Genomic DNA, 12,197 nt, shown 5'->3' on the forward strand with positions numbered 1-12,197 from the left:
CTGAAGAATTGCAAATATCACTTAAGGGAACTTTTGCTGTATTAAAAAAACATATATATACGACAATTTAAATTGGATCAAAGATTTTAAGCATCGTGCTAAATAGTCAATGATGGAGAAAACTACATGCCAAATGTGCTATTCTAAAGTATCCGTTTAGCTGTTTTTGTCAGGAGGGGGAAGCACGGTGACAGTGGTTAGCATTGCTGCCTCACAGCGCCAGAGACTTGGGTTCAGTTCCTGGCTTGGTTCGCTGTCTGCAGAGTTTGTCCTCTGGTTCATAACCATTCCACCAAATGGAACACTTTCACACTCACAACTCTACCTAGACTCCTTAATGATTTTGAACACTGCTCTACCTTCTTCAAGGGAAATGAGGCCAGTTTCTCTATTCTGTAACATAATTAAAGTTTATTTATTAGTGTCACAAGTGGACTAACACACAATCCTCATAACGTCCCTGTTTTGGTATTCTAAACATCTCTTTAAAAGCCCAGAATCTCATGTGCCTTAACCAGTCTCTCAAACTGCTGAGCTATCTTAAATGTTTTGTGCATATGTAATCTTGGGTGTCTCTGTTCCTGAATCCACTTTAGAATTAGACTTTCAAAAGTCAGTGCCACACAGCAAATGTGTGAGAAAAGTTATAGCTCATGGAATAAAAGGGCCAGCAGCAACATGGATACAGAATTGACTAAGTAATAGGAAACGAAGAATAATGGCTAATGGATTTTTTTTTGTGCTGTGGACAATTTCAAAGTTTGCAGATGACAAAACTTAGAAACATTGGAAACTGTGAGGAGAACAGTGTAGAACGTCAAAAGGACACAGACAAGTTGGTGGAGTGGGCAGATAAGTGGCAGGTGAAGTTCAATGTGAAGTGATGCAATTAGTAGAAAACCTGTGGATTGACCATATAAAATGGGGCAGAGGGACCTGGGTCTGTATGTGTATAGATCATTTGAAGGAGAGAGCAGTTATTAAAGTATACAATATCCTGGACTTTATTTATAAGAACATAAGAACTCAGCGCAGGAATAGGCCATCTGACCCCTTGAGTCTGCTCTGCCATTCAATAAGATCATAGCTGATCTTTTCATGGACTCCGCTCCACATACTTGCTCGCTCGTCATAACCCTTAATTCCTTTACTGTTTAAAAAGTTTATCTATCCTTGCCTTAAAAACATTCAGTGAGGTAGCCTCAACTGCTTCACTGGGCAGGGAAATCGACAAATTCACTACCCTTTGTGTGAAGAAGTTCCTCCTCAACTCAGCACTAAATCTGCTCCTTCTTACTTTGATGCCAGGCCCCCTAATTCTACTTTCACCTGCCAGTGGAAACCACTTCCCTGCTTCTATTTTATCTATTCCCTTCATTATCTTGTATGTTTCTATAAGATCTCCTCTCATTCTACTGAATGGAGTATATTCATGAATATATTCATAACTGAATGCAGGAGCTTAGAGTACAAGAGCAAGGAAGGTGTACTGAATTTGTATAGGACATTAGTTAGATCTCAGCTGGAATATTGTGTACAGTTCTGGGCACTGTGCTATAGGAAGGATGCAAATGCATTTGAGAGAGTGCAGAACACATTTACAAGAATGGTCCTAGGGATTAGAAACTTCAGTTATGAGGATGAAATGGAGAGATTGGGATTGTTCTTGGGGAGAAGAAGGGCCCCACCCCTTTCCCCACTAGAATCACAGAAGCCCCACACTACAGGTGGAGGCCACTTGGCCCATCGAGTCTGCACTGACAACAATCCCACCCAGGCCCTATCCCATAAACTCAAGTATTTATCCTGCTAGACCCCCGACACTAAGGGACAATTTAGCGTGGCTAACCAACCTAACCCGCACATCTTTGGACTGTGGGAGGAAACCGGAGCACCTGGAGAAAACCCACGCACGCAGATCAAACAAAAGCAGCCTGCCCCCCCCACCCAGCCTGAATTGAGTCCCTTAAGTGACTAATTATTAACCACTTAAACATTTCCAGCCCAGTTGGGAGGAGTTGAGAAGCCCAAAATTGAACTGCATTCAGGCGCCTTTTAATTCTTGCAGCTGTTCCACCCCACCCCTCACCCACAATGCCTCCAAGCCTCTCCCTGGGTCTCACTTCTCCCTGTCCTGATCTGATTGGCTGGCAGGTCTCTGAGGCAGGACTCCCTCCCAAGTGTGAGACTGAAGTTCCATCTCCAGCCAATTAATGCCTGTTGGAGCATGGAATTGTTATGGGGCAGACAGTATCAGTATGGATGCGGAGATTGGAAACCCTGCCATTTTAAAAATCCTAGCCCAAGAGTTCTTGCATGGAGCAGGATGTGCATTGAACGGAACTGATTTGCCCTGTCGTGCCTCTGTTTGTTGGGCTACTAACTGAATTTTTCATTTTCATGAGCGGGGCACTCTAAAGAAAAAGATTTGCATTTAGACTGAGCAGGCTCCAGTATAAAATGACTGTGTATACATGTTTGTCATTTTTAGGGTTGCTTTCAGAGTGTAACGTGCAAATTGAAGTTCTTTTCTTTAAATATAGGTAGTTATGCCCCCTTCCAAAAGTTGCAATGGATATTTAGACTGATGTTAAATTATGCTACTGATCAGAGACTGATATTTGTAGTGAGTGACTGGAAACATTAGTTATACTTTGAATGTATGCTGCTGTTGTCATTGCGGAAAGCTTCAGTTATACATATGCACAGAGCTCCATCCCAGTCGTAGGTATAGGTAAGAACATGCACTCTGAAAACATCAAAAATAACTCCCGTTAAGTTTGTTTGATACCCCCACACCCGTGAGTAAAAAAAGATCCATTGTGAATTTTGAAGCCCACTAGGTAGCAGAGTGAAGTCATTCCATGCCAGTTCTAAGCAACAGACTGCCTTGCAAAAGCGTCTCACAACTCTGGGCTGTACAGTTCAATGCAGGCTTGACTCCAGTTATGTGACCACTCGGTGCATTGCAATAAAGAAAAAAACAATTTGTGTTCTGGTTGTGATTATTCCTTCGAATTTTCCCCAATATATTGTATTGGGTTCCCAAATAATTGACCAGTTGGAATTCTGGTCATGTGGCATTTACAAATAGTGCTTCATGAGTAGCTGAATTGCACTTCTGTGTGCTTCTGAATGCCATCATGCAGACACTGCCAGGTCTGAATGCTCAAAGGAACTGTGAGTTAAGAAGTGACGGTATATAGGATGCCAATTTTAGAGTCAAAGACTTTGCTTGCTTCTGCCTTCAGGTGAACCTGTAAGACTCGCCAAACAATAACAGTAGTTGAATATAAAACCCATGGCTCATGTATTGAAATGAAATATTAGTCTTAATTGGCTTCTAATCATTTAACCATAATCAACAAATGCTTGCAACATACCAGAATGATTTTCCAGTCCATTTGTTATGAGCTATACCGATACTAACTCTTTGTTCTTTTGCAGGAGTTTGCCAGTGGCACGAAAAGGCGCAGTGTCCAGTGCGTTGTATATGGCCTGGATTGAAACTCTGTCAAAGGATCTGCCACCCATCTTGCTTGTTCGAGGCAACCATCAGAGTGTTCTTACTTTCTACTCCTAGATGCTTAGCACGGGGCATCACCCTTTGGTAACTTCATTGCAGCAGCTGGAAGTAGGAAATAATGAAGAGTCCTGGGCTTTGGTGTGTTTCACATCTAATTGATCAAAAAACAAAATAAGCACACAAAAGGAAGAAATCTTTGCGTTACAAGGATCTGAGAACTACTTGATTTTTACCCTGATGGTCTGTCAATTTGCCTGAGTTTGATTTGAATGAAAGCATATTTTTCTGACTGTACACAGAAAGTTTTCTTTCTGCTACTGGAACAACAGCAATAATAAGTTTTCTTTTCAAGTAACTTAATAAAAATTGCATTGATATGAAAAGCCTTTACAGCCTTACTGAGGTGCCTTCCAAAAAAAAATTGCTTACCAAATTCCATTGATTCCCTATTTTATGTATAACGAATGATCATTGTTAAATGAAGTGGTCTAATATAAACTGTAGTTAGTGCTTTAGCTGGAACATGAATTCTCAGAGGGTGTATTTTCCACCTTCTGTCACAAAAAAAAGCTGCTTTCACTATTTTGGTCTTCCACAGGGTTGCTATTTAATTGAAAACATGTTCTAAGTTTAGCACTCAAAAGCTCTGATATTTAAGTAGCCCAGTTTCATAGGCAATGCTTGTTTGTTGCCCTTTAGTTCCCCCATTTCTGTGAAATGCACTGTGGGAGTGATTTTTGGGGTAATCATTTTCAAAGATTGTTGCAGTACGTGGTAATGTGCCTGTATATCAGGAAAAGGAGGTTTAAGTTTTTCAGAATAATTAGAGGGAGGCGTTAGCCAGGGTTAGTAAAGTGTACAGTATCTTGCAAAAGACTGTCGTGCACACCTCACCCCTGACCCAGCCCTCGTTTGAGAAAATCTGGGAATTTAACTTGCTTGCTTACACTGTGTGCAGACGTTTCTTACATGTTGTAAAAGCATCGAGGAAGCAAGGTCGTAGTATGCTGTCATATATTTTTATCTGCAGAGTAATACTTTGAAAAGGGAATATTAAAAAAAAAATCAGCTTTTCGGATTTTAACTAACCTTTCTTTCTATTCTTGTGGAAATGTAAAACGGAGCTAAAATCTTGAAAATGCACCTACTCGTCCCGACCTTTTGCTTCATAACTTAAAGAGGCACCTTCTTCATGAAATGTTATTCACATGATGTAATGTAAATTGTGCTGAAATGCATTGTTGCATCATTTGCTTGTAATATCTTTAAGAGGAAAAAAAAAGCCACAGCCATCCTGGTTTCTATTCACAACTTTTTTAATGTTAACTTTTAAATTGTTTGCCAAATACCTTTTCATGGAATTAAATGATGTACACTAGCCCAAACTTGGCTTCATTGCAGTTTTGCTCATTACTATCCTAGCACCAAGTGGGTATGAAATAAACTTGGGTATGAAATAAACTATGTTCATTTTCCATTGCAGTTAAATGCATGACATTTCAAATCATTATTAAAGTAATATATCTTAATTTGAATGACTTAAAGGTTGTAAACGTGACCATAAAAGTGAAGAATAATTTCTTAAATCTTTATAATTATTAGGAATGTTCAAACTTGAAAGGCTGTTGTGCTTCCTCCTTCATATGAATGATTTCTTAAAAATCTATATACACGGATATTGAGCAGAGTCATTTAATAATGCTCAGTACATAGAGTTCTGTTAGAGGACAGCAATTTAATCTTCTGTGAACCAATGTACTGCTTAGTTCAGCCAGCTAAAATTGATTTTTTAAATGAATACCAAATGAATTTTGTGTGTATATATGCATAAAAGATAAAATGTAGGAAGAATAGCTTACAAATTGCAGGGTGCATTCTCGTGGTCTCTTATGTATCCTACACTGCCACTGTTCAACAATTCATGCTAACTCCTTGAGGAAACAGAAGTCACTTCTGTCCAAAAGGTGTAGCTGTAACTAGTGTTGTATTCATTCCATGCTGTAGGCGACAATTACCCATGTTCAGAAATGGTCTCATGGCTTTTGTAAAGTGTTTTGTAGCCAAAGCTAAAACTTACTGTAGTTCATTATTGACAACTAACCAGTTCACAAAAAAACACGAGTAATCTTCACAAATGTGAAATTGCACCGTACACTGAATACTTATGTATTTAACCTCTTATTGTGAAGGAAATTACTGCGAGGGTGACTAGGTGAAATGGCCGATTTTGATTTATTTTTCTGTTAATTTATTCATCTAATGATTTTGTGTAAATCAACGCAATTCTTTTCCTTTTTACATTCAATTTGGTTATTTTAAGGGGTTCTTTTTAAAACTCAGTGCTGTATTCTGTAAATTTCGATCCTTTTTTTAAAATGTGTCTACAGAATTGTTTTACAAAGCTATGTTTGGAAATTATTTCATGACCATGTTTTTTCCAGAGGGTAAACTACCCAAAGAGGCTGAATGAAACATTTTGATAAACTGTACTATAATTCACTGAAATGCTTTTCTAATTATTTTAACATTAAAAGTATTAAAGATGATACTTTGTACATCATTATTGCAATAAAGAATAAGTTACATTATTGTGTGGCATAATTATGTCTCCAAGACACCTCATGACTTGGTTGGTTTATCTCCATAGTAATTGTGTTATAATAAAACACTGAACTAGATGAGAGCAACATGTTGGCACAGTGGTTAGCACGATTGCCTCACAATGTCATGAACCCAGGTTCCATTCCAGTCTTTGGTCACTGTGTGGAGTTTGCATATTCTCCCCATATCTGCCTAGGTTTTCTCCCAATGCTCCACTTTCCTCCCACAGTCCTAAGATGTGCAGGTTTGGTGGATTTGCAGGGTAAATATGTTGGGTTACAATGATAGCGCTGTCAGAGTGTTGATGCAGACTTAATGGGCCAAATGACCTGCACTGGAAGGATTCTATGATTTCACAATATGTGGCCATCCCATCAATTTTGCTGCCTAAAATCCATTATTTTTAATTTGTTTCATTACTATTTCATATTCCTTTCTCTTTTACTGATGCAACATTGAATGAAATCCTCCACAATTGAGCCTTCCAAAATGCACAATTGTTTTGATGTCTCTCTTTAGATTCTACAAATGGGAGGAAGAGCCTTGGTAACATGTTTAGAAATGGGGGGGAGGGCTTACTAATTGCAACATCCAGTCATCAGATATGCAAGCTTGCATGATTTTGTCTGTCACGCACATCCTCTCCCTCTTTGTTATGCATAAACAGCATCTGTTTAAATGGAAAATGATGTCCCTGAGGTCAACCCTGTAATTCCATGTGAATCTTTCAAAAATGCCTTGTGACACACACATCTGTGAACCTGAAGGGGAGTTGCATGGCAGTCACAGCAGCAGGGCCACCCTGCTGCTTAGAATTCTTTAAAAAATATTTTAAGCCAGACAACAGCTTCACAGCACATGGAACAAAGCTCATTTATTTACATTATCTGCACCAGTGTTGGCCACATTCACTGAAGCTTATATTTTATTTTGTGCTTTTCAAAGCATCCCAAAGAGAGAAAGTCAATAACTTGTTTCAAAATGTCGTGACAGTTTCACTGACAAACAAGTTAGCAGGTTTTCTTCGAGAACTCGAAATTAAATTGAGTTTTGGTGGCATTTTATATTTTTGGCAATTTGAGCCTTCAGCTGTCAGGTTTCACAAGTGCCTAGTTGCAGGAACTGTTGAAAAATTCAATCAAACAGATTTCCTGTTTTACTAATTTTTCTGTTATGGTTATTCCATTTTATATTTACCCAATTAATATATGCAGAATTGCACATGTAAACATTTATAATATGGCAGTATTCCTGTGGGATGGGTAGAGATATTAGAGTCTAGTGAGTTATAGGTACTACAATGATTAGCATTGCTGCCTCACAGCACCAGGGACCCAGATTTGATTCCGGGCTCGTGTCACTGCAGATTCCGCACAGACATTCTCCTCGTGTCTGCATGGGTTTCCTCCCACAGTCCAAAAGACATACTGGTTAGGTGTATTGGCCATGCTAATTTCTCTGTGTATCCGAACAGGTGCCGGAGTGTGGCGACTAGTAACTTCTTTGCAGTGTTAATGTAAGCCTTCTTGTGACGCTAATAAATAAACTTAAACTTATGTCCTGGCCAATAATTATTGCTCGATCATCACTGCAAAAGTGTCATCACATTGCAGTTTGCAGTGTGCAGGCTCGTGGCCACATTTCATATATTACAACAGTGATTATACTTCAGAAGTATTTAATCGGCTGTCAAGTACTTTGGAACGTTCAAAAGTGCTACATCAATTCAACATTTTTGTATATCAAGGTGCTCAAATCTGCAAGCTTCCAAATTTGGTGAGATGAAAAGTAGAGCATAAGATGCATAAAGATGACAAAAGTGTGTTCAGCATAGAGTAAAAATGGTTTAAAATAGCAGTTGAAAAATAATCATGGGCAAGCAAAGACTTAATGAGCAAAAATGCTAATGATGATTTTTATGAAAAAAGGGGAAAATAATGAAAGATATCAGCAAAAAAAAAGCTGACCAGGATTTAAAAAATTTTGACTATGAGCAAAGCTATAGAGCTGACCAGTAAATAGCTATTGTTTTTGGAGAAAGCAAGATACAGCAGACTATTGCAAGAAACGGCAGCTCTGCTGGCTGATTCCTACTTTCTGTGCTAAGGAAAGAAAGAAAAGGTCTCTGAGATGCAATTCATAGAATCCTGACAGTGCAGAAGGATTCGATTTGGTTCATCAAGTCTGCCCCAACTCTCCGACAGAGCATCTTACCCAGGCCTATTGCCACCCACCTGATCCTCGTAACCCCATGTATTTACTTTGCGCCATAGCCTGCTTATCTTGGGACAATAAGGGGTAATTCATCATAGCCAGTTCACCTACCCTGCACATCTTTGGACTGTGGGAGGAAACCCCTTGCAGACACTGGAGGAACATGCAACCTCCACACAGGCAGTCAGTCACCTAAGGTGTTGAGGCCGCAGTGCCTCACTATGTCACACCGAGCCATCTGAGCAGGAAATGGCTGGCCAACATTTACAGCAGGAGGCTGATCAAGTACAAAGAATTCATAGATAATTATCTGTTTGCTATATTCAAAGTGGATGGTGTTTTTATTGTTTTGTGTGGGATAAAAAACATAGAAAAGGTCATTTTTTTAAAAAAAATTGGAAATGTTAAAATCACATGCTCTATAAAATAAACCAGCTTCTTGATTTGTCTTTGACCTTCCACTTCTATTTCATGTACTGAAAGGTTAAGCGCACAAGAGTGTATGGAATTTGGTCGGGGGGGAGGGGTGAGGGAGCCAATTATGGTATGTGAGGAAGAACCTCAACATCTCTCAACATCAATAGGTTACAACAGCTTCCACTGGAGCGTCAGTGCGGACTGGATGGACCAAATGGCCTCCTCCTGCGTTGTAGGAATTATATGACCTACATGTTGAAATTCCAGTTCAAAATGCTACCAGTGCATCCTGATACCAGATGGGGATTGGTGAGAATTTAGTGAAAATGTGACAAGGAAATGCAAAATCTTTCATGTTTTGGCCTCCAAACAAACTCTGGGTTTCTAAGAAGCAAGAAGTTTTGGGTGCGTGGGAACCTGGCAGAACTGCTTTAAACTGAGGAAGTATTGAGGACAGCAATTGCGTTCTATGATCAGCAGAAAAGGGCTGCTGCTGTCTAGACATCACTGAGTGCTGAACATAAAATAAAGTAATAACACAACAGATGGGAAATGTTTTTACTTCTATAGAATGACGAAGAGCCAGAGCTGTATTTTATTTTTTGGGCTGGGATTGGGTAGACATCACTCATAATCTTTTTGCATCAATGCATAATATAAATTACGTAAATCTAAAAATAAATCTAGAAATAGTAATAACAGTGTTGAAATAGAAAATATTGTGGAGTGACTGCTTGGTAGTGATCTCATCCAAGGATACAGATGACAGCAGTTGTATAGTTTGTAACCATCATCTTAACCATGAGTTTGAATTAAAGTTTAAAGTTTATTTATTAGTGTCTCACAGGAGGCTTAGTTTAACAGGCAATGAAGTTACTGTGAAAATCCCCTCGTCGCCACACTTCGGCGCCTGTTCGCGTACATAGGGAGAATTTAGCATTGCCAATGTACTTAACCAGCATGTCTTTTGGGCGGTGGGAGGAAACCCATGCAGACACGGGGAGAACGTTCAGACTCTGCACAGACAGTGACCCAATCTGGGAATCGAACCCAGGTCCTGGCGCTGGGAGGCCATTGTGCTGCTTGCATGTTGCAGTTTTAAAATATCTAGGATGTATTTTTTAGCCCTGTAAAATACAAAGGTTTAGAACTCAATTGTGAAATTGCTTTCTCTTGTCAGTTTTGTAAACTTACCATGTATTATACATTATTATTAAATACACAATATTTCATGTTTGAGTAAACATATTGAATCTTATTTCTTGCTAATTACTTGATCTTAAGAATTACACTGACATTTAAAAACAATTTTTTTTGTGTGATTTGATTGAGATGACTTATCTGAGCTATACTTCTGTGGCCATCCATATTTTTTATACAGGAGCATTCCCCACAAGGAGTGCATGGTGGACCAGTTTACCCATGTTCTCCTCCACCCCTGACCGAGCTCTGACCTTGAAGTCCTCCTATGGCCTCCAGACTACAACCCCACCAAACATCCAGGATTGTCAATGACATCATCTCCTCTGGAGATTTCCCCTCCACATCTTCCAACCATGTATTCCCCCAACCCCAAATGGCCTGCTTCTACCTCCTTTCCAAAACAGAACTGCCCCGGTGGGCCCATCGTGTCAGCCTGTTCCTGTCCCAGTGAACTCATTTCCTCCTATCTTGACTCCATTTTCTCTCCTCTTGTCCAGTCTTTCCCACATACATCCAAGATTTCTCTAATGCACTATGCCATACTGATGCTATGTCCTGTTTTCTGTGATGACCTTGTTGGGTGTCCTCTGGAGGATCGGGATATGAAGTCACTGGCTTGCTTTGGGTCTCCTGCTGTGAGGCAGGTGCAGCCTCTTTGGCCTGAGCAGCTGGGATTGCTGGGGTCATTGCTTGGGGACTTGGAACAGCTGCGAATCCTGGGAAAGTCCTGAGCGAGTTAATCCAAGATGACATTCCTCCTCCCTGCATCTGGGGCTGATTGTAGGCAGAGCTTCTGTCTCTGAGATTTCAGAGAGGGGGTAGGTGAGTGGAGGGAGAAGAGGAGAGGAAGGTCTCCAAGAGAGATGAAGAAGTGTAGTTAGTGTGGTTAGCAAAGAGAAGTGTGCTACTTTCCTGTGCACTACCAAGCAGGATGTAGGAGGGAAGATTGTCTCTGGTTGAAGAGATACATTTTCTGACAATCCAGAACATTAATTCTGCCTGGGGATCGAGGAACAATCACCAGAGTGGGACCTTTACTGCTAGTATTCAGTTCAAGACTTTTTTGCAAACTGAGAGAAGTTTCTTTTCAGGACTACTCAACATTCCAACTGTGGAAACGGGGAGAAGATGAGAGTAATGTTGAACTGGTTCCTGTCAAAACTGCAGCGAGCAGGTGAGTGAGATACAACTTAACATGACGTTTTTCTCATGTTAGAAAGTTAAAGAAGGGATATCGTTTGCGTAGTACTATTTGTCAACTAAGTAATGTTGCTTTCTGTTTGTTTGTTTGTTACCATAAAAGTCTTGAAATTTGACGTCATGTTGTGAGGTTCCTTTGAGTTGGTCAGCAGGAATTGAAATAAAGTTTTGGCCCATCGGATCTGCATCAACCATAATCCTACCCCATGTATTTGCCCTGCTAATCCTCCTGACACTTAGGAGCAATTTAGCATGGACAATCAACCTAACCTGTGCACCTTTGAATTTTTTTGGAATTATAGCAGTCATCATTTTGAATGTCTTTTCTGGAAACATCCTTTCATTGTGTTGATGGTCTGGGCACTTTCTCTGTCATGTGCAGTATGCTAGATTCAGCAGTTCTCAGCATGTATTGTTTTCAAACACAATTTTTAGAATTTTAAATTTGCATCACAGATTTGTAAGGTGCACAATTATTTTCATGCTTTCCTTACTTTCCATTTATTACTGGTAAAAGTTAAATAAACTTTAAATTCACATCTCCCTATTTCAGGAAAATACCAGTGCCCAAACTAGAATTCAATATTTTGAAGTTACTTTGTGGTTGCTTCCTGTGAAAAAAAACATGCAAGGCTGCTTCATACGGTAAGTAATATGTTGGTTATGTTCACCAATACTCAATTACCTCAAATACAACTGAGCTGGCTTTTTAAGGTTATGTATTTTTTTAAAAGAATCGCTAAAATGTCAATTATGAGAGACATGTAGAAATTGAAATTTAAAATACCTGAAACTCCTGACTTGTTAGTTTTGATCACTATTCATTTCCAAGTGAATGCAAGTTATAAACAGAGAAAAAAAGTGTTTGAGAAGTTACATGTCAGAACATTACTGGCAATTTGGAACAGAAGCTTGGTGAATGTTTATAGACTCTGCCAGAAGAAGAGGAAGTGGGTGGTAATAATAGATGGGATACAGCATCAAAGCATTTAAAAAGGAAACAAAACAAACACTTAATCACATCAAAGAAAGGAAC

At 39.4% G+C, this 12,197-nt stretch overlaps 1 protein-coding gene across 1 annotated transcript in view; it reads left to right on the forward strand.

Moving 5' to 3' along the window:
- The window catches only part of slc12a2 (solute carrier family 12 member 2), a 213,122-nt gene extending 207,025 nt beyond the window's left edge, over positions 1-6,097 (forward strand). The window contains exon 27 of the mRNA XM_080188735.1: positions 3,448-6,097. Coding sequence (XP_080044861.1) covers positions 3,448-3,583 — 136 coding nt within the window. The 3' untranslated portion in view covers positions 3,584-6,097. The remainder of the gene's footprint in view (positions 1-3,447) is intronic.
- Positions 6,098-12,197: the final 6,100 nt, after the last annotated feature.

Source organism: Carcharhinus amblyrhynchos, chromosome 5 (assembly GCF_965287045.1).
Source record: "Carcharhinus amblyrhynchos chromosome 5, sCarAmb.v2.hapA, whole genome shotgun sequence".
Taxonomy (NCBI): domain Eukaryota; kingdom Metazoa; phylum Chordata; class Chondrichthyes; order Carcharhiniformes; family Carcharhinidae; genus Carcharhinus; species Carcharhinus amblyrhynchos.